Source organism: Mchenga conophoros, linkage group LG2, assembly GCF_057382185.1.
Source record: "Mchenga conophoros isolate Kocher_MC1m ecotype Shallow Benthic linkage group LG2, M_conophoros_male_GT1.1, whole genome shotgun sequence".
NCBI lineage: Eukaryota > Metazoa > Chordata > Actinopteri > Cichliformes > Cichlidae > Mchenga > Mchenga conophoros.
In genome coordinates this window covers 34,125,501-34,146,737 of record NC_140527.1, presented here as the reverse complement: position 1 = coordinate 34,146,737, position 21,237 = coordinate 34,125,501, and the positions used below count along the sequence as shown (strand labels likewise).

Below are 21,237 nucleotides of genomic sequence, written 5' to 3'. Positions count from 1 at the left end.
ATTGTAGAGTCTCTACATTACGATATAACGTGTATTGAAGTGACTGTTTTTGTGAATTGGTTCGTATACATAAAATGTAGTTTAAGAAAAACAACTCACAATGGTGTGAATTGTGTGTATCTTTAAAATATTTTTGTAAAATGGACAAGTGGAGGACAAAAGAAGTAATCTCAAGCATAGAAACTATCCACATTAGATGAAGACTAAAGTCAAATTCTTAAGAAATAGGAAAAAAAAAATCCAGCAAAGTCCTAAAATTGGACTCTAGAGATCATCAGACCCTTCAGATGATTCATTCACCGTTTGATGAAGTCTCATCAACAGTGAGCACAGTGAGGGTCTACAGCCATCTGTAAAACACGGTGGAGGCGGCATACTGTACCTTGTTTGGAGAGAAATATAAGGAAACGAAGAGTGGCCCAAGACTTTTTGCACATTAATAATGTATTTGATCTATTTGTTCTGTTTTTAACAGATGAAGTTTATGGTCTTAGTCCTGTCTGAGCTGAAAAAGGTTCACTACGTTTACTTGCTCTCTTCACATTTACATTGCATCTAATAAAAAACAACACAAATTATCTTATAAAAATATATCAGAGACATATGCTGAGTAAGGATGTCAGCTTTGACTTTAGATTTTTTTTCATACTTATAAGATCTTAAAAGTCCAACTGACTTAGCAGTAGATGGCTCTGATTCTGACCAAGGAAATCAGCTTGGCATGGTCAATAACTTCCTTTAAGGCATGTCTAAGAACACATATTTTTATGGAAAAATTAACTTTATTGCCCTTCATATTTTTTAAGGATTTAATTAGTTTGATTGCCTTTGTGAAGCACGTTTTAATCTGTAATAGAGAAGTATTCATCGGAATTTATATTTTGCTACACATATTGCAACCGTTTTTTGGACAGGTGACGTTTTTTTAATCGACATTATTTTATTACTACCCAAAGTTCAGTTTGAGGCTTTAATTTGGTGAGAGAACGAGTGAGGGGAATTTATATATAATAAATTAAGTCTTTTATATATATATTTTTTTTCTCAAAAACCTGAGTAAGCTTAACTTCTTGTGGAACTAATAGGCCGAAAAGTCGTTTCTGCGGAGGCATTTAACATCCGTGCCAGTCGCTAGCTAGCACTGTGTAGTTCACCTGTCGCTGTGTGTTTGATGAAGTGCGGAGCTAAGGGGAGATGTGGTCCTTTTTCGCTAGGGATCCCGTGAAAGACTTTGCGTATGAACTTCTTCCAGACAGCCAGGAAAAGTCCGGAATATGGACTCTACACCGGGGAAAGCGAAAGGTAAAAGCGGCATCCCGCTGCTGCTGATGCACTAGCAGTCAGCGTTAGCTCGATCGGTTGTGGGGCCTGCCAATAAGCTGACAAGTCAGCTTTAGAGCTTGATTTAGCCTTCAGATTAAATGTCAGCTCTGTTAGCGTTTTTCGGGTGTTTTTCATTCATTCGTTCAGTCAGTCAGTCAGTCAGTCAGTCAGTCAGTCAGTCTTGGTAGTCTTTTTTTTTTCTTTTGCTTGGTCTGTCTGTCTGATAATTGTCGCTGACTAGCCTAGCTCAGGGTTTTTGTTTACCCCCAGAGGCAGACACGTATTTCTCGCCACGTCACCCGTTTTAGCCGAGTAACGGCTCTTATTTGAGCTGTTTTAAAGTTAATGCTTTATTTCAGGAATGAAAGATTCCGTCTTAACTGCAGACAGCACTGCATACAACCCACTGCTTCATTATTATCACCGAGAAGCGGAAAGCTATAATCTCAGTGTCATCATCTTCACCGCGGGCAGCCGAGCCCAAACTTCCTACTTTCGTCATCCTCAGTCACATTAAATGTCTTTTCAAAATTCTGTATACAGTATTGACAGTTACTTCTTACTGGTAATATTTTCTGCACGATGGCTACATTTATATCTATATTTAATACAGCACGGATGTAAGGCCACGATACTGTTCACATCAGTCCGATGAAATGGGAGTGTTGGTGTAAGTCAAGCTAGTACATAATTTACCCTAATTTCTGGAATTTTGATTGTAGGGTGAATGTAGATTTTTTTCCTATTATAATTGCTTAAATATAGCTATGATAATATTACCTGTAAATATATAACACCAGTGAAATATTACAATGGAAGGAAAATGGGAGTAGTCTGTTTGAAGAGGATAGCTTCACTTCAGATTAATTTAGTTTTATTTGTATAGCACCAAATGACAACAACAGTGGCCTCAAGGGCTTTACACTGTAAGGTAAAGACCCTATGATATTAGAGAAAAAACCCAGCAGTCAGATGATCCCCTGTGTGCTGTACTTGGCTGTAGTGTGAAGTAAGAAATGTCCGGCAGAACCAGGCTAAGGGTGGGGCAGCAATCTGCCATGATCAGTTAAAGTTGAAGAAAAAGAGAAGAGAATGGATAAAGTAGAGTATAGAGAGAACAGGGCAAAACAGAAAATACTGGAGAGACACAAAATTAAATGGCATGCAAGTAGTAATGTCTGTTAGTAACATGCATACTCAAGTTGGAGTAAAATTTTAGACTTGGACTACAACCACAAAATATTGGCTTAATTAAGAGCAATGGAGTAATTATAACTGGCTGCTCTTACTCCAATCTTTCTCCTCAGACCACTGGAGAGCCAGTGTCTGTGTTTGTATACGAGGTGCCTCAGGGCACAGAGCAGCAGACCCAGCTCGCCAAGGCTGCCTTCAAGCGTATGAAGACCCTGCGTCACCCTAACATCCTGGCCTATGTTGATGGGTTGGAGGTATGTATTTTATTGTGACTTAAATTTAACAGAAACCACTTTGCTTTAAACACACTTTTCTTGATATTTAGAGCTGAGATTCCATGTTTTGCTGTAATTGTCATATAATTAGTTGTGTCTCATTTCTGTCATCTGCTCTTCTCTGCATATTAAACATTAAGACAGAGGTGAGTGGGAATAGGTTTCTGTGGGTTTATAGTAGTTTTATAGTAGTTATAGTGAGTGAAGTAGAATGAAACTCACAACACACCTGGCAGAACATCATGTTATTTAGCTCGTCATATTCCAGCCACAGAAATTCTTTTGTCCATGAAACCAAAAAAGCTGCACTTTTTTTTTTTTTTTTTTTTTTTTTTTTTGCTTCATAGTCTGATTTTTCATAACTTTTCCATTTTGTGATCGGCTTTTCTTTGGCTGCCCCTTCTTCACCCTGACCTGTCTTATTTGGCTGAGCAGAACTAAAATACCGGCTTAAATCCTGCTGCTTTTACACACACACCTGCATAACGGTCAGCGATTCTCTGCGCGATCAACCTCTCACATGTTTAAGCTTGCTGCGGGAGATTTCACTTGTCATGTCTGAATAGTAAGCTAATGAGTGATAAGACGATGCCAGAGGAATTGGTGCGCAATTAATCGTCACTCACCAATCAGTGCTGCCGCTCTCTACACACCGTTCGCGTGATTGCAAAGTGAAAGCAAAAAACAAGAGCAAATTCTAACGCGATTTCAATATGTCACATATTGACAGTGGCTCATTGATGCTACATTTTCAAAAGAATGCAAAAGCACTGACATATATTTTCCTATGATAGCCCGACGGGCAGGGCTGAGATAGATTTTGGTAGCCCAACTAGAAAAATCGCTAGCCCTGGGATGTCGGGCTAGCGATTTTGCAAGCCCTGCAAGGAGTCTCTTGAGAGAAAACATCTTTCACAAAGACACCTGGCAATGAAAGTACACAATGGCAAGGTTGGAAAATGATACAATCAAGCAGAGGAAAAACAGTCAGTAGATAAAAATAGAGCATGTTGAAGAACTGGTGCATAATCAAATATCCAGCAAAGCAATGGTAATCGCTTTTTCTTCTAAAATATCTGTGATCTGAACTCTCCAATATTCAGTAAATTTAGTATTAATTTATAGCATGTTTTTAATAGAGATCTGATGGGAAAATGCTGTGATGTATAAATGTGCTGTGCATATGATAGATAAATGCAAAAACTGTTGTGGAGAAGCTGTTTTCCTATGTCAAGTTACTGTTTAATGCAGTGACATAGAATAGTTTTGAAGTATAGTTTTGCTTTTATTTTTTTTCCTTTCTTAGTTGATTGATGAGCTTGGTGTGGTTGTTACAGACAGAGAAGAGCCTCTACCTGGTTACTGAGCAGGTTACACCCCTGGCAGCCCATCTGAAGGCACGGGCAGAGAAGGGTGGTGTTGGGGAACTGGAGATCTCATGGGGACTCCATCAGATAGTGGTAAGGACAGGAGAGTTGAGCTGTTTGTGGCATCTGTCCTCTATTAGTCGTCTCTCACCGTCTCTTCCTCTGTTTGCTTACAGAAAGCTCTGAGTTTTCTCATCAATGACTGCCATCTGCTCCATAACAACCTGGGCATATGGGCTGTTTTTGTGGATCGAGCTGGAGAGTGGAAGCTAGGAGCCCTCGACCATGTGGCCCCTGAGCAGGGAGACCCAAGTGGGGTCTCACTCCCTGCACCAAAGGCAGTTTACCCAGACATGGAGAAATATGACCCACCAGAGATGTCTAACAGCAGTGGAGAGAAATGGTGAGTGTGACATTTAGAGAAAAACTACCTGATGCGCTTTGGCTGCACCCTTTTGCACTGACCTGTGTGTATTTTTGTTACAGGGCAGGAGAGGTGTGGCGACTAGGTTGCCTGATTTGGGAGGTGTTCAACGGGCCGCTGCCACGTACTTCTTCCCTCCGTTCCCTGGGAAAGGTTTGTGTCTTCAATTGCTGTTTATCCAAACACCTTATGATTAAATATTGTCCTTGCTCCTTGGAGTGCATGCTCTTATTTAAGAAAAATGCAGCTTTTAGGAATATTTAGATTATGATGGTTGTTGTTTAAAGGAAATTACATGATTCTGCTTATGTAAAGAATCAGCAACAATAGACTGAACATATAGTGGGATAGCAGGGCCCTTAAATAATACATATGTCATGGTTAAGATCAACTGGAGAGAAACCCAAGAATCTGATGATCTAATATGAACCCGCGTTTGGTGCCACCAGGGAGAAAAAACTGTGAAAACAGGACGAAAGATAAACCACAGGAAAGAGGAAACAAAAGTTAATGGCTTGCAAACATGACTGGAGTGGAGAAGTGCTCAGTGCATCATGGGAAGCTCTCTAACAGTCTGAGCCTATAGCGGCATAAATAAGCGATAGTTCCGGGTCACCTGATCCAACCCTAATTTTAAGATTTTTCAAGAATTTATGTTTTAAGCCCAATCCTAAAGTAGAGAGCATGTTCTATGAGAGAGTGGCCTGATAGCTGAAGGCTCTGCATCCTGTGTGCTTTGAGTGCTCTGTCAGAATAGTGTGTTAATGAGGTCTTTAAAATATGAAGGGGCCTGCGAGGAGAAGCTCTTATGAAGGAAATGTGATCTCTCGTTGCGAGCTTTAGTCTTAGTGCTGTTGCTTCATAGGCTCACTGACAGCTGAAGATATATTTTTTTATTTTTTTTATTTTTTTTTGTCATATGAGAAAAAAAAAAAAAGGTATAAGTCAAGTTTATTGTTTTTTTTTTTTTTTCTTTCTTTCTGTTCCCACAGATCCCCAAGGTTCTGGTTCCCCATTACTGTGAGCTGGTTGGAGCCAACCCCCGGACTCGGCCAAACCCTGCCCGGTTTCTCCAGAACTGTAGAGCCCCAGGGGGATTCCTGAGTAGCAGCTTTGTGGAGAGCAACCTTTTCCTGGAAGAGATTCAGGTCTTACACAGACTTTTGTTTGTGTTACAACTACAATAAAAACATTCTAGTCAAGTCACAGCATGAAGTATTAAAACAGAGGTTGATATTAATCAAAATCCCAAACAGATTGATGGCATTTGGCTAAACAAGTTTAATCTGGACACCATGCCTCGCTTTAGTCCAATCATCTATTGCAGAAATTAGATGATCTCTTTAAAACGATCCTTTCTAGATCAAGGAGCCAGCCGAGAAGCAGCAGTTCTTCCAGGATCTGAGTGACAATCTCGATTCTTTCCCTGAAGACTTCTGTAAGCACAAAGTCCTGCCTCAGCTGCTCACCGCTTTTGAGTTTGGCAATGCAGGCGCTGTCGTCCTCACACCACTCTTTAAGGTAAATCCCAACTCCCGAGGCGACTTTAGACCCTAATTAGAAACAGATAGTGAAGCAGACAATAATCATCAGTAAAATCATTCTCGAGACAAGTTGAAAAATGACATGATTGTAGCTATATCTGTGCACTTCTTTTTCTTCCATCTCTCTCTCTTCCTCTGTTTTTCTAGGTGGGAAAATTTCTGTCAGCAGAAGAGTACCAGCAGAAAATCATCCCTGTCATTGTGAAAATGTTCTCCTCCACAGACCGAGCTATGAGGATACGACTTCTGCAGCAGGTGTGGAATATTCTTTTGGTTTCCTTGCAGAGGTAATTATGTGTAAGATTTTAAAAACAAGTTCTGCACAAAACAGTTTTGTTCTTTTTAAATATTGACTAGTTTCAGAGATTTTTCAGTGATTAGGGTGAATATTGCCGAGATGGTGTTCTTATTTATTTTACGTTTTTAATATAGAGTTCATATTTAATTTTATGGTATGTTATTTCTAGCATGGAAAGAGAAACATTGGTTAAAAGAACAGTAAAACATAACAAACAGTTGTTTAATCACATGCCTGTCCAGCTGTTTTTATCTCTGTATTAAATAGAGATGGACCGATCCGATATTACGTATCGGTCCGATACTGACCTAAATTACTGGATCGGATATCGGAGAAAAATAAAAAGTGTAATCCGATCCATTAAATATCACGAAAGCACCTCACAAAACTTGCAACACGCCGTAACTCACCTCAGAACGTTAGCACTCGGAGCAGTATGCATCACGTGATAGAGCGGCTGTGGCATGCGGGACCTGTCGGTGGTCTGGATAGCATTTGGAGCTTCGCTAGCAACCCGGCATTTCATCTCTGACAAAGTTATCCCGAGAGAAGTAAAGCAAGTGTGTAAGTCCATCTCTGAATGTAAAGCATTCCTGCGTTAAGCTTAACAAGCGACTGCCTCTTCTTGCTGCTACTTCAATCATGAAACTGCTTAACGATCAGCTGATCGGCTTTTCTGTCGCGAGTCCATCTCTCGTGTTTGTTTTTGGCCCACTTTGCACCAGAAAGAGGAAACCAGCAGCTGAACAACAGCAGCACGTTTAAGCTTGATAAGCTGTTGTTAGAATTTATTTAATATTACTTTCTACTCCAGGATCTTTTTCTACGTAGCTGACGGCTGGTAACTGTGCAGGGGCGGATCTAGCAAAGTTTAGCCAGGGGGGCCGATAGGGCATTAACAGGGAAAAGGGGGCACAAAGACATACTTTTCTTTCTTATTCTCATTTAAAATGTCGAGCTTTTAATAAATAATTATCTGACACCCAAAGTTTTAATTTGATGTAAAATGAATAGAAGTCCATTACTGTATATAGTAACTATTAAGTCTAATATATATACCCTAGTAAGCTATAGTACTTTTTCCTTTGGGAAGGTACCATCTGTGCAGTCTGCAATTTTGTTGAAGAAAGATGTTGAATCTATTTAATATTTCTTGAAAAATAATTGATTTCTGTGCATTTTTTTTCACACTGCATCAAATTAAGGTTGATTACGTCGATTAAGCATCATGAGGTGGAGCGTGAGGGGTGGTTCCCTATTTTTTATTTATTTATTTTTGTTGCTGGGAGTTGGAACCCTATTAGTTAGGTTGCTTAATATTTACGCTAAGTACTCTTTAAAATACCAGAATAGGGAGGATGGTGTAGGTTTAAGTTTATTAGATTGATCAGTATTGCTGAACTATGAAACATTTTTTTTTTGCATACAGGTATAACAGAATAGCTTTAGTGTAGTTGTTGTTTTAAACTTGAGTATGAACTTATACAAAATGCAGCAAGATATTTAAAAAAACAGTTTTGTTGATTTAAAAGACACTATATCGGATTCATATCGGTATCGGCAGATATCCAAATTTATGATATCGGTATCGGACATAAAAAAGTGGTATCGTGCCATCTCTAGTATTAAAGAATAAAACCATTTATCTTTTACTCACCCTAACTCTGTCTCTGTCTTTCTCAGATGGAGCAGTTCATTCAGTATTTGAATGAGGCTGCAGTGAATTCCCAGATTTTCCCTCATGTTGTTCACGGCTTCACAGACACAAACCCTGCTATCAGGGAACAGACTGTGAAGGTAGTTTTCACAATTAAACACAAGCACAATATAACAGGCGTTATCTCATACATATAGTACATGACAGATAGCATCCTAAATATGCTCTCTTCCCCCTCCCCCCAGTCTATGCTGCTGCTGGCTCCGAAGCTAAATGAGACCAACCTGAACCAGGAACTGATGCGTCACTTTGCCCGGCTCCAGGCTAGAGACGAACAAGGCCCAATCCGATGCAACACCACCGTCTGCCTGGGAAAAATCGCCTCCTACCTCAACGCTGGGGTAAGGCAGACCTGCATCACTGTGTAAAACTTAAAAAACAAACAAACAAAAAAACAGAAAAACTGAGATCAGTGCTCAGTAAAGAATTTAATTGTCTCGCTGTTCACAGACTCGACAGCGCGTTCTGATTTCTGCCTTCTCTCGAGCCACAAAGGACCCGTTCCCTGCGTCGCGCTCTGCTGGCGTGCTGGGCTTTGCGGCTACACACAACTACTACAGTGTAACGGAGATTGCTGCCCGTATCCTGCCCACCCTGTGTGCTGTTACTGTTGACCCCGATAAGAGCGTCAGGGATCAGGTAGGGCTGGGTGATGTGAGGAAAATCGAATATCACAATATATAGATAGAGCTATAGATAGATGTGTATATATATGATTGCAGTATGTTCAAATAACCTTCAAAAACAAATGTTGTTTTTGGCCATATGTTGCCTACAATTGCACTGGTATACTCATTCAAATCAACCATTCAGTATTTTTTTTTCTATACTTTGAATACAAAAAACCAGAATGAACTGAAATGTATTATTTTAACAATTTCTTTTTAACAAACATCAGTTGCACACGGAGGCTTTTCACAAATGGCTAATCATAGCAACAAAAAAGCAAGAATCAAGCAGGAATTCAAAATAAGACAAAATAAAACAAATGAATTTAAAAAGGTGCTCTTTTGTGCTTACAAGATAAAAAATGTGATGACCTGAAATTACAGAAACAAAAGTCTAGATAATGACTATAAAAACTCAGCGAGTCAGGTATTCGACTGCTGGAGATATGTGGTTTCATGGTTTCTCACAGCTTGTACTCTTGCGTTGGTTTGTAGTGTTCCTTAGTTTTACCTGTAACTATGCCAAGAATGTTTTAAATTTATTTGTAGTCTTTTTGATCCTCGATCTTACAGCTGTTTTGAAGACTTGCATGCAAACCAGCGGTTGATGCTGTGTACCAGCAGTGGTGGTGGAGTTATCAATCTTGCAGCATTTAACTAAAAATAAAATGTGCAAGAACATTTCAGTTAAATGACATTAAATTAAAAATAGACTTTAGAAAAAAATAACATTAGTTGAAACAATATTGTGCACAAAGCTAAAATACAAATATGGTTTTACGGTTTTAGATTTTGTTAATTCAGTCACATTTGTCAAACGACTAGTGCAAGAAGGGACTATTTGCTGAAACTGGGATGTCTACATGTCTTGGTGCTTGTTCTGAACCTCTAATTTTGCCTGTCTCTTTCTCCGTGTCAGGCATTCAAAGCCATAAAGAGTTTCCTTTCCAAACTAGAGACTGTGTCAGAAGACCCCAGCAAGCTAGCTGAGATCGGTATGTAACTATAAACTGCACTGGAAATCTTCCCTCAAACTAGAAACTCCATGCTGTGTAGTTGTTTCTTTACCATGAATAGAGTTTGAGAAAAAGAAACAAATAATCCTGTAACTATCTCAGATGGCTTTAATCAAATTAATAGACACATTTTATATGAAAACTTAAACGTAACAACTCTGTTTTGTGTATCCTGCAGAAAAGGACGTAGCATCGTCTGCTCAGCCTGCAGGTGCCTCGTCCAGTTGGGCTGGCTGGGCTGTGACAGGCATGAGCTCGCTCACTTCTAAGCTGATCCGCAATGCTCCAGGGACGGAGGGGGGTACAGGCACTGAGGGAGGTGGACCTGCCGCTAATGCCACCAGCCCCACTACTCCCCCTAGTGCCAGTGATGGAACAGCCGCAACAGGTGAGGTGGAACCACAGCACCCTGCCTTTTTTTAAAAAAAAAATAAAGATTTACATACACTAACATGCATATTTAATCTAAATAGAATCATCTAAAGAATCTCAACACTGGAATAAGTGTATGTGTCTATAATAGTGGGACTGCTGGTGCTGGGAGGTGTCAGCTTCCTTTTACAACACAAAGCCTTCATCTGTCAATACAGATCTAAGACTTTATTGACTGACCAACGCGTTTCAGCTTGTGACCTTCAGATGACCCTGATGAGGCCACAAGCCAAAATGCCTTGGTCAGTCAATAAAGTTGTTCCTCTTCCCTTTAGGTGTTGCTGGAGTCCCTGCATTGTGCTTTGATAGATCTGTAACTTCAGGCAAGTCAGTGGATCTCACAGAATAGAATAGAATTCATTGCACAAGTACAAGGCAACAAAATGATGTTTGCGTCCATCCAGAAGTGCTTTAGCAAAAATATAGATATATTACAGAATATAGATCTATTATAAATGTGTTACAATGTACACGGTACTATGTTATCAATTTACTATAGCTATAAGTATGTACAGGCTATAACTGTAGTGAGTGTACAAGCTATATGCAGGCTATGAACATGTATACTTATGGTTATAAATATGAAAAGCTATAGCAGATCCCCGCTTAGCAGTTTAAAACCTGTGTGTAGCAGCAGAATAACGGCCTCTGTATCCCAGTTACTATTCTTTAATTTATTAAGTGTTCCCACACAAATCAGTGCCTTGAATCAGTGTCTCACATTAAAACGTTTCTTTCAATCTCAGGTTCTCAAGACAAAAATCAACAAGCCTCCCTGACTCACCACGGTGCCTCTAGTCGTGCCAACCAATCACAGACTCTTGAAGTAAGAGACAACAATGATGAGCCTGTAGGAGACCGCTGGGATGAGGAGGAGGACTGGGGAAGTTTGGAGGTAGGGAGAAAATAGTTAGGATATGTATTGTGCATAAATGGAAGATTATGGTCTCACATAATTATAATTTGAAATCACATAAATTGACTGCACGTTTCCTCAAAGGAGCCAGAGAAAGCTCAGACTGAGCCCGATGACTGGAACACCGACTGGTCAGGAATGAGTTCATCCAAAAAGAAGGTCAGACGGAAGATGCTAAGCAATGCAGTTATTTGACAGTCATTCCTTTTGTGCTCATTCTACTTCCTCTAATGCTGTGAGCACTGCTGATATTGTTAGATTACTGTGAGTCATATTAAACTATTAATCCTCCTAGTATAGTGTGCTGACTTGAAAGGTTCCCATTTACCTGTAATATATACTTGTATATGTTATTGAAAACAAATGTTTAAAAAAAAATTCTCCACTGTAAAAACAAAAAAATAATTGGTCACATCTGGGGGGTGTATGTAGATGTGGAAAAATCAGCTGCAGCTGGACTCATTTCAGTTTTCTTCGCTGTGACGCAGGCGAGCCGCTCATCCACCTCCATGGTGGTGAAAAAACAGAGCTCCGACTGGAGCTCAGGCTGGGACGCCGATGACAGCTGGTCCAACGAGAAAGAAGGTCAGGGTCAGAGCTCTGCAGGCGAGGAAGGCTGGGGGAACGACTGGGGGGAGGAGGAGACCGACACAAGCTCGGCCAATAAAACGCTGCCCCTGCCCGAAGGTGTGCGGTTAGCCAGCGAGTACAACTGGGACAGCACGACAAAGGGCGCCAGTCAAAATGATCTGTTCGCCAGCGTGTCCCAGAGAAACACAGCCAGCATGTCTGCTGCCACGGTGAGAGCGCAGTGAGCCAAAAATACAGAAGTTGGTTTTCAGATTTGAGAGAAAAAAACAACGGAGTGTTAAATGCACTTTTGATTATGGCTTGAAAGTCTTACATGTGTATTAGAGGGAACACCAAACTTTATCCGATTTCATTGAAATGGCATTTTAACAGAGCACACCATAAAGCTGCAGTCACATGATCAGCCCTCAGCATCACGGTGGGCTTTTTTCTTCTTCTTTTTTACCTTCAAAATAAAATCGCTGTTGTTTAAGAAAAGGGCATTAACAGATCTATCTATCGATTGAGATCAAGATCACTAAATATTATATTATTTATTTATTTTTAAAGAATTTAATTAGATTTTTTTTTTTCTTCAGTAATTGTACATTGGCTTGATTAGGTTTGAATAACAGAGAATTATGTTTGTGTTGTTTTCTCAACGATAGTCTGGAGATGGCTGGGGCGCAGAGCCAACAGGAGACTGGGGAGCTGAGGAGAGCTGGGAGTCGGTAGATGGAAGCCAGGGTAAGTCCAACAACGAGGTTACCTTAATCAGAAATGAGAACCTGGATTGGCCTGATTGTAGAGACTCCACTCAGTTCGTACCTCCTTTCAGTCGGGCATTTTTAGCGTTTCCTGTGAGGCTTCTACAAATATAGACCTGCAGTAATAAATCACAGAGCTGCCCCTTTATTTTTAGCTTATTCAGTAAAGGACCAGTGAAAAATCCATCATATGTCTGTTCACAATTCATAAGAATGACACCTCCTAGATCATTAGTCTGATTTTAGTGAAATTTGCTCACAATGATCAGCTGATAGGTCTTTAGTCAAACTGCTCTCAGAGCCAAGGTCACATTTTTTTGTTTTACAGGCAGTAGCATGTGAATTGTGATCGATCATGTGCCTCCTGAGCTACGATGTCATTGACATTCTGGTTTTATTTTCACTTAGGTCTCAGCAAGGCAGAGCTGTCCAAAAAGAAACGCGAGGAGAGGAGGAAGGAACTGGAGGCGAAACGGGCGGAACGAAAAGCTGCTAAAGGTCCTCTCAAACTGGGCGCGCGCAAGCTGGACTGATGAGGACCTAACAGAGTGGCACAAAGCAGCAGATCTAGGTTCCACATTCCACAAGTTAAGGACCAGAAAGAAGTGGAAGCATTAAAGAAAACTGACAGTCGCTAAAATGGAGAAGGCAGAGGAGAACCTTTCCTCTGGACGACTTTTAGTTTGGTGATTTTCTGTCTTTGTTCCTCTAAAAAAAAAAAAAAAAAACTGACACAGATAAAAGATGGAGACGGAGAGGAAATCTGGAGAGCAGCACCCCCTGCAGCAGAGGCCTGAGCAGGTTTCAGACGATGTCCCCCTCATTATTTTTTATTCATGACTCCCACAGTTGCTCTTGTAAACTATATGTACATAACTGGTGCATCCTGTCTTAAAAAAATGACTTTTTTAGAAGAAAAAAACCCACAAATATATATATATATACGTAATAGAATTTTTCTTCACACATGTATTGTTGTGCTGAATGTTTTTCAGTACGTGAACACACACACACACACACACACACACTGTGGTTTCGAATGTTTTAATTCAGTTACAGACTAAGAATAAGTTCATGCATGCACTGTGTATTGTGTGGCCTAACAAAAGGCTTCATGGCAAGAAATTAAAAACGTGCTGAATTTACTTTGCACATGCAACACTGTATTTTACAGAAGTGACCCGACAGGTAACACAGGTGACTGCTTAGAGATCTTTAAATGATAAACATGCACTTTGGAGGAGCTGGGACATAGAAAGATGCAAATCCGGTGGTTTTAGGGCAAAATCAGGTGAGTTTGTAGCCTTGTGGTGGAGGCTATGTGAAATCGTCTGTAGTGCTTATGATCACCTTTTGGAATCACTTGTTTACCACCAAGTCATTTTAGGCAATATATGGTTTGGTATAGGTGAAGGAGAACCTTTTTATACTTTTGATTTTATTATTTGTGCCTTTAATTAATTGACGGGATCAATAACTCCACATTTAAACTGACACTTGAGAAGCGGACCTGGAACGCATTAAAGCGTACAGCGTGACCCTGTGTGGCCTGTCTGGGTCAGATATGGTATTTCTAGGTTTGGTCTTTCGAGCTAGACGTTTTATGGATGAGCCAGTTGACACAATCCGAACCCATCACCACTGGATCTAAAATCTGGGTTTTGGTTGTTCGGGTCCAGTTATGAAGAGGACTACGCTGCATTAGTCGAAAGAAATCCGGATGTTTTACTAAGAAAACAAATCATGTAGCATGTGAGCTATTCTGACGTATTAAATAAAGTTTCTTCTTCTATGCTTGTCTTCCTGTGTTTGAAGGTTAGTGAGTATGTTTGTATCTGTAATCTGAGTTCTGATAACACCTGCTGCTTTCTTTGTTAGCTCGTATAAAAGGGTCATTTCATATGAAATGAGTGAAACCTGAGAAAGGTTACCACCTGACTCCCACAGAATCACCTGATTTTTTTATTTTTATTTTTATTTTTTTTAAGCATACAATAACTTCAGTATGTTTAATGAGCCATGCAAAATTTTACTTTCCTGCCCTTGATGTATAAAGACTTTAGCACAGAATTTAATAATTTAATGTGTTATTTCCAATGGTTTTCTAACCCCCAGTAAATTCACAGCTGTAGGAGATAGCTGTGTGACATTTGTTATAAACAAGCTTCAAAACCTAAAGCCAACATCTTCAGAACAGTTTTTTTTTTCTCTTGGCAGTAACTCGATCGCTAATCATTAAAGGCCTCCCACGGTAAGATAGAGGGATCGTGTGTATTAAAAGAACGACTAGATAGATGTTTAACACTACTGCATGATGTGAAAACACTGATTGCTGGACTATGTTGTCACTGGTGGGGATGGTGTTGCATATAAATATGATGTATATCAGTTTCAGTAGTTTAGTAACTGTGACATAGAGTAGCAGAAGCAAGCACTGTTACCCTGCATGTTTTATTTGTTTTCTGAAAATTTATGTGATAAAAGATAAAAAGATGGATTTTGATGAAAACTTTGAAGGGTCATATCACTATTTTTAATAGAGGTTAAACTGCATCTAGCCCTGTTCACAAGTGCTGGGGGGAAAGTGCTATAGTTTAAAAATCAGCTGATTCTGATGGGGCCAGGTGGGAGTCTGTTACAGATTTCATGTGGAGTGACATCCCTGTCACAGGTAAATTTTTAGTTAAACTAGACTGCAGAGCAAGACCTAAATAATTGTGAGAGACATCTGTTAGATCAAAATAGGGAGGCCAGATGCCAACAAGTTTAAATGTGGGGCAAAAGCTGCACTTCTGTGAGATAGTGGGGCACGTGGACGATGCTGACAGGTTCAGTTACTGTGTACAGGCCCAATATATTGTATCTCCACTTCTTTTGCTTAGGAAATGCTGCAGGTTTATGAGAAAGTTTGTGTATTCTTAAAGTCTTAAAGTCTTTATGTAGAGCTCCATAGATGGCAAAGCTTTTTTGAGTCACAATCAACAATAACACACACACACACACACGTCACTCCCCACCATATTTTCCTCTCTGTGCAAAACTGAAAAATAGCACAAAAAAAAAGTGTCTCTTTCTCAGAAAATACCTCTGCTTCATTTTCTTCGTGGTCTTTTCCACTATATTCAAAATTTGCAGAGCTTGTAAGTGTCCCTGAAAGGTAAGATGTTAGTCAGTCAAGAACTAGTACAGATGTGGGAATTACAAATGCTGTGCAGTGATGTTTATCCTAGACATAGATCATAGACTTTTCCTTTGTGAAAGCTTCATTTGGTTTCAGGGATGAACAGAATTGGAAGTGCAAGAATGGTGCAGGGTGCCTTTGCAAAGACTTTAATGTAATAGGCTGTATTTAAGGGTCCAATGACAAGAATGCTATATCACACACACATTCCAGGCTATCATTGAGTCAAACAATTCATTTATTTAAAACTTGTTCAAACAGTGAAACATCAGAGGAACAGTGTAACACGATATATCTGTGAACTGTAGAAACATGTTGATCATGTAAGGTTTTTTGCTCTTTTTTTAAGAAATCCTACATAACCTAGCATAGAGACTCATTAGCTTAATATTGAGTATTCACTTATAGCACTTCCTATTTTCTCTCCCGATGTTTGATTATACCCATTTACTTTAAAACCATTTGTGAGTTTATAAAGTTATCATATATTATATAATCATAAATACCCTCCAACCGTCATCCCTCATGAGTCATTTCATTGATATGAAAACCACATATTTCATCTTCTGAGGAAAAACTGTCAAACTTGTGCTGTATGTACAAATTTTAAACAACCCCAAAAATACAAACTAGCCAGCCTTACATCATTTCCCCCCCCCAAAAAACAAAACAAAAAGCAACATGAAGGACAGATAGGGGTGAAGCCGATCCCAATTTCCTGCTAAATCACACATAACTGCATGCAAGTTTGGCAGTGTTATTTATCTGCGACTGATTATGGCAGGCGCCAGTTAGGCTTTGCTGGTGATCTGCTAATCCAGACCCAAAACAAAAGAGGACGAAGGTTCATCACTGCGTTTCCTTGTTTTCGTTTTTGCTTCCTCCCAACCATCGTGCCAGCGCTAAAACACCCACACCCGCAGCCGCAGCCAAGCCTGCATACATGGCGACCTCTCCTGCCTTACGCACCTGCAAGGAAAACATACATCATTGCAGCTAACGTGATTTTTTTTTTTTGTTGAAATTTATAAAGTAGCAAAAAAAATTTAAATCCCCAACACTGCCCAACTTTTTTAAAAAAAATAACGATTTGAACTTTTAAAAGATTTTGGGCGGATTGGGTTTCAGTGAAAACATCTTCTAATTAAAAGATCATGACATTTATTTGTTCTTAGTGTCTGAAAGAAGCATTCCTGAAACAACACATCAGTGTTTATACTTAATGTACAAAGTTTGGAATAGGAGAAATCAAGTGGATGCAGAACTTGATTCAGTAAGAGCAGCTGACGCTCCTACTGAGCTTCACCTGCACTGGGAGCAGTTTAGAGTTTCACTTTCACTGCCTGTTAAGTTTCATTTTGACTCAGAGCCTTGTTCAGAAAAGGTAATGGGTGGACTTCAATGCACTTTAAGCAAATTCAACTAATCTTTGAAGGCTTTGTCTGTTTAGTTTCCAGGATCAGATACAATTTCACAATTTACACGTTTACTCACTGATGCTTAGATTTAAATATTAACTAAAGGTTGTAAAATCAGCGTACACAGACCTGCCCTGCCATGTCCCAGGCCCCAAAAGTTTCCTCTTATCACTGTATGCAGCACGTTGACTCCACTGATATCATTCCGCCCTTTAAAAGCCCTTCCCACTGTTACCTCACTCTTTAGTTTCTTACATAATCCTTTACCTTGTTAAATATGTGGTGACATTTTGATGTTTCGGTGTTGTATGAAGCTGGAAAGCCTCTTGTACCCTGCTTTGAATCCCTAACAGACAAATAAATTAACTGATATTTAATTACAGCTAATTGCAACTGATTGAGCCATTCATCATTTAGAAGATGGCAAACCTCCAGAGCAAACAGGAGGGGTGGAGCAAGCAATGTTTGGTATGAGAGATAATTTCCCAGCTGGTGTCACAGAAGAATGAAAGGATTCAAAGTTATAGCTATGAATGAATCTTTAATCCCCATGTTTGTTTTAACCCTGGAGAACCCATGGGGTCAAATTTGACCCCATGGTTTCCCTAGTAAACCAGTGGGGTTGGCTCTGACCCCATGGGTTCTCCATGGTTAAGAAATGAACTATTTCTTCTGTAAATTTGTTCTGGCTTTTTCTGCTATTTTTTCCTTCTTCACTGAAGATTTCTATTGTTTGAAACTTACACCGCCCAGCCTCCACCACCGCCTGTGTGTCAGTGCTTTGTCTCACTTCGTGTTTTTATAGTGACACAAAGGATTGACGTGGTTGGGCCTACCTGCCGGGACTCCGCCTTGCCGTAGCGCAGCTCATTGACAAAATGCTCGCAGTTTCTCCTGACGACGCAGTACGGCAGCACCTGGCCCACCAGCCTGCGGGCCTCCCTCACAATGTCACCAGGCGAGTGCGGCTCGTACTTCTTGTCCAGACTGTTGCTGATTTTCCACTCGTCAGTTCCCACCACGTCCCACAGCCCATCTTTCTTCACCAATGCCTTCTCAGTTATGACAGACATCACGCTGCTGGAGCCGGCATCCGGGACCTCAGCTGGGGACAAAACCCACTCAGTTTACATGCTGAATATTGCAAGAGTTTGTGTTTTGAGTTGGCTGTACCCCAACAAATAATTTACATTCTGTTCTGTCCTGAAAACCCACATCACAGAATCTGCATGTGGCCTCTCAGATAAGCTGCCTTTTGTTTTCAGTGATGGGGTTTGGGGGAAGGAGTCCAGACAGTGTGTGTGTATATATGTGTGTGGAGGGACTCACAGGGTGGTGCCAAGTGAACAACGAAGCCATCGCCAATGTACACAGCCCAGTGCTGGTAAGAGCCACGAAAGATCTCGATTAAATCCCCAGGCTCTGGCTTTTCGTCATACTTGGATTAGAAGAGAGGGGAAAAATGTTTGAATTTCCAAAAGAGTGTGTTTCTCAATAATTGCAGCACATTTGACCCGATCACGCTGACTCGCTTTAAATAGAAATCAGCTTGATGTAATAAACAGCTCTGAGGCTATAAATGCCATCACATTCTTTTACTAACCAGTGTTGGGGCCATGTCAGCCTGTCTTTGGTCTGCGAACTTCCGATTTGTTGGACTTCCTGACGACTTTCAGCTGTAGGGATTAAAGATAAATAAATAAATAAAAGTACACATCAGATTTAAGCACACCACGTGATACATAATGAAAGTAAAAGAGCGATAAATCTAATAACACTTTAAATATCTGTATGTTTTTGCACACCAAACCGGGCTAGATCCTTCCTGAGCTGAACAGCGCCCCTCTTAAAAACAGCTGCAGGATTGTTGATGTTCCTAATAAACTGGCACATTAGCATAACCTCTGCATAACCTCTTTCGTGGAAATAAACGCCAAAGAAGCGAATGTTAGAGAAAAGCTCGCACTTTTAGAGACTTATATATCAAAATAAGTCACAAAGAGTGTTTAAAAATCGCACACGAAGAAGATTAGCCAGAATTGGTCCGTGTTTGCATCACCCAAAAGCCGTGAGGTAACACCATCATTCACGCGACCCTCAGCTGTGGGAGGTCTTTGATCGGGTTAATTCCTTACCTGCAGCGACCAGACTCTTCTTCTCCTTCTTCTGTTCTTATTGCGGTTGTCAAAACGATCTCGAACCCTTTCGTTTTGAAATGAGAGACGTCGCCGACGCAAACATCAAAAGCTCACTCGCGAGCGATCAGCTGATTCGTGCGCGTGCTCAGTGCCCTTCAAAATAAACGCGTGGCAGTATTTTATTTGTCTTTTTTAAGCGTCAGGTGATTTTTAAGATGACTTTTAAGATGACTGATTGTTTAAGCAAGGTGCAAGAATATTACAAGAAAACGCGTGAATATTTAATGATGTGATAAAATTAAGTGTGAAGGAATCAAGAGTCTGCTTTTGTTTCAGCTACAAATACCTACACTTTTTATTTTCTTTCTTTCATAAATGTGTGATTTTATCATGGGTAAATTTCATTTAAAATATTTAATTTATGTATAATTTATTCGCATTTATTTTGTTATTATTTATTTTTGTTAATATTATTTTTATTTTACCTTTTTTGGTCCGGCAGGTGCTTGACTTTAAAGTCTAATTTCAACAAATAACGACATTTTCTTTCTCTTAAATCGCCGGTTTATTATCCGCCACCCCCTCTCTTTCTTCTTTCCGTGATCAGTTATGATGGCCACGCGCAGAAAAACACGCAACTCAACCTTTAGAACCCCCAACACTTTCGGTTTAAATATAACTGAGAACTAAATCTTCACGAGGATTTTTTTTATTGCGTGACGACGTGACGACGTATGCTTGTTTGCTTCAGTAGGAAGTCAAAAATTGCTGGAGTTTATATTTGTACAGTTTAAATGTGGGGTGTCAAACAAGGGGATAGATCCGGCCCTTCTAAAGGTCCAGCCTGGCCCACTGGATGTCTTTACAATAAGCTTGGAGTTCTTGATGTGCTGATGGCAGGATTGTTAAACAGAAGGGAACTGTAGATATGTTTGAATGCTGTTTTTTCTTAATTAACACTGTCCATGTAAAGCCTGTCTGTCTTGTGAGCTGCAGATGGTGACATCCTTGTAATGACAGCAGACTAAAGTGAGAGTGGAAAAAAAATGGTGAAATTATATATGTTTTTCTTGCCATGTTTCATGTTATTCATCATCTGATGGTCATTAAATGAGAAAAATGAGCAGATTTTTAATGGTTTTAGCTGTTTTTAAATGTTACTCTTCCAAAATGTATCCTTCGCATTTCAAAAAAAATTAGTCATGTATTTGTGTCTTGATGCATGCTCAGTCATCCAGGTAGGTAAACCCCAAAAGGTTGATTATGTTCATCTGAATGTAGCGTTTTCAATGGGAGAAACGTTTCATCACTCATCCGAGTGACTTCTGCAGTCTCAGCTGACTGCAGGAACTGACCTCACAGCCCACTGTTCGTCAGTGGTGCTAGTTGTGCTGTTTTCTCCATTTATGGATAATGTCTCTCAACGTGGTTCACTGCAGTCCCAAAGCTTTAAAATGGCTCTTAACCGGTTCCAGACTGATAGATGTCACTGACTGCTTCTCACACGTTCATAGGTTTCTTTAGATGGTGGGATGATGTGCTGCTTTTTGAAAGGAGCAATTACTTTTTCGCAGAGGGCCAAGTAGACTTTTTATGCCATTAAATCAAATCTTAATTTCCAAACTGCATTTTGAATTAATTTGGGTACTTATTTATTATTTAATATCAAAATTTATTGGATGATCCACAACATTTATGCCCATATGCAAAAAGAAATTAGGAAGGGAGCAAATACATTTTCACTGCACTGCCTGTCACCCTGTGAAAACTTTGGCAGCATCACGAAACTCTTTTTTATTTATTTTAACTACAAAAATCATCCTTATTCAATATAATTTTCTCCCCTGATGAACTTCACCCCACCTGGAGTGGCCTGTATTAAATTTAAATTCAACATGAATTGAAAACCAGGATCATAGAAGTCATCTAAATAAGTGGAATGACAGGGAATGAAATTTAAAAGTAGCAATGATGCTCCTATAGGTTGAT

General features: G+C 39.9%; 2 protein-coding genes across 2 annotated transcripts; one reads left to right on the top strand and one right to left on the bottom strand.

Annotated features, from left to right (window-relative positions):
* Nucleotides 1–932: 932 nt before the first annotated feature.
* scyl1 (SCY1-like, kinase-like 1) lies at nucleotides 933–14,312 on the top strand. Its single transcript, XM_085296952.1, has 18 exons — nucleotides 933–1,302; nucleotides 2,631–2,771; nucleotides 4,130–4,252; nucleotides 4,336–4,562; nucleotides 4,646–4,736; nucleotides 5,576–5,731; nucleotides 5,946–6,104; nucleotides 6,275–6,382; nucleotides 8,109–8,222; nucleotides 8,328–8,483; nucleotides 8,593–8,781; nucleotides 9,730–9,805; nucleotides 10,005–10,214; nucleotides 11,005–11,153; nucleotides 11,259–11,333; nucleotides 11,663–11,974; nucleotides 12,413–12,491; nucleotides 12,920–14,312. The coding sequence occupies exons 1-18, from the start codon at nucleotides 1,195–1,197 to the stop codon at nucleotides 13,042–13,044; spliced, it is 2,598 nt and encodes an 865-aa protein (XP_085153078.1). The 5' UTR covers nucleotides 933–1,194; the 3' UTR covers nucleotides 13,045–14,312.
* A 1,600-nt stretch (nucleotides 14,313–15,912) lies between these two features.
* On the bottom strand, nucleotides 15,913–19,402 carry LOC146582431 (phospholipase A and acyltransferase 3-like). The gene is made up of 5 exons (XM_085296939.1): nucleotides 19,246–19,402; nucleotides 18,714–18,786; nucleotides 18,440–18,548; nucleotides 17,947–18,215; nucleotides 15,913–16,661 (listed from the first exon to the last, which is right to left on the bottom strand). Exons 2-5 carry the CDS (start codon nucleotides 18,726–18,728, stop codon nucleotides 16,542–16,544), a joined length of 513 nt encoding a protein of 170 aa, XP_085153065.1. The 5' UTR covers nucleotides 18,729–18,786; nucleotides 19,246–19,402; the 3' UTR covers nucleotides 15,913–16,541.
* Nucleotides 19,403–21,237: the final 1,835 nt, after the last annotated feature.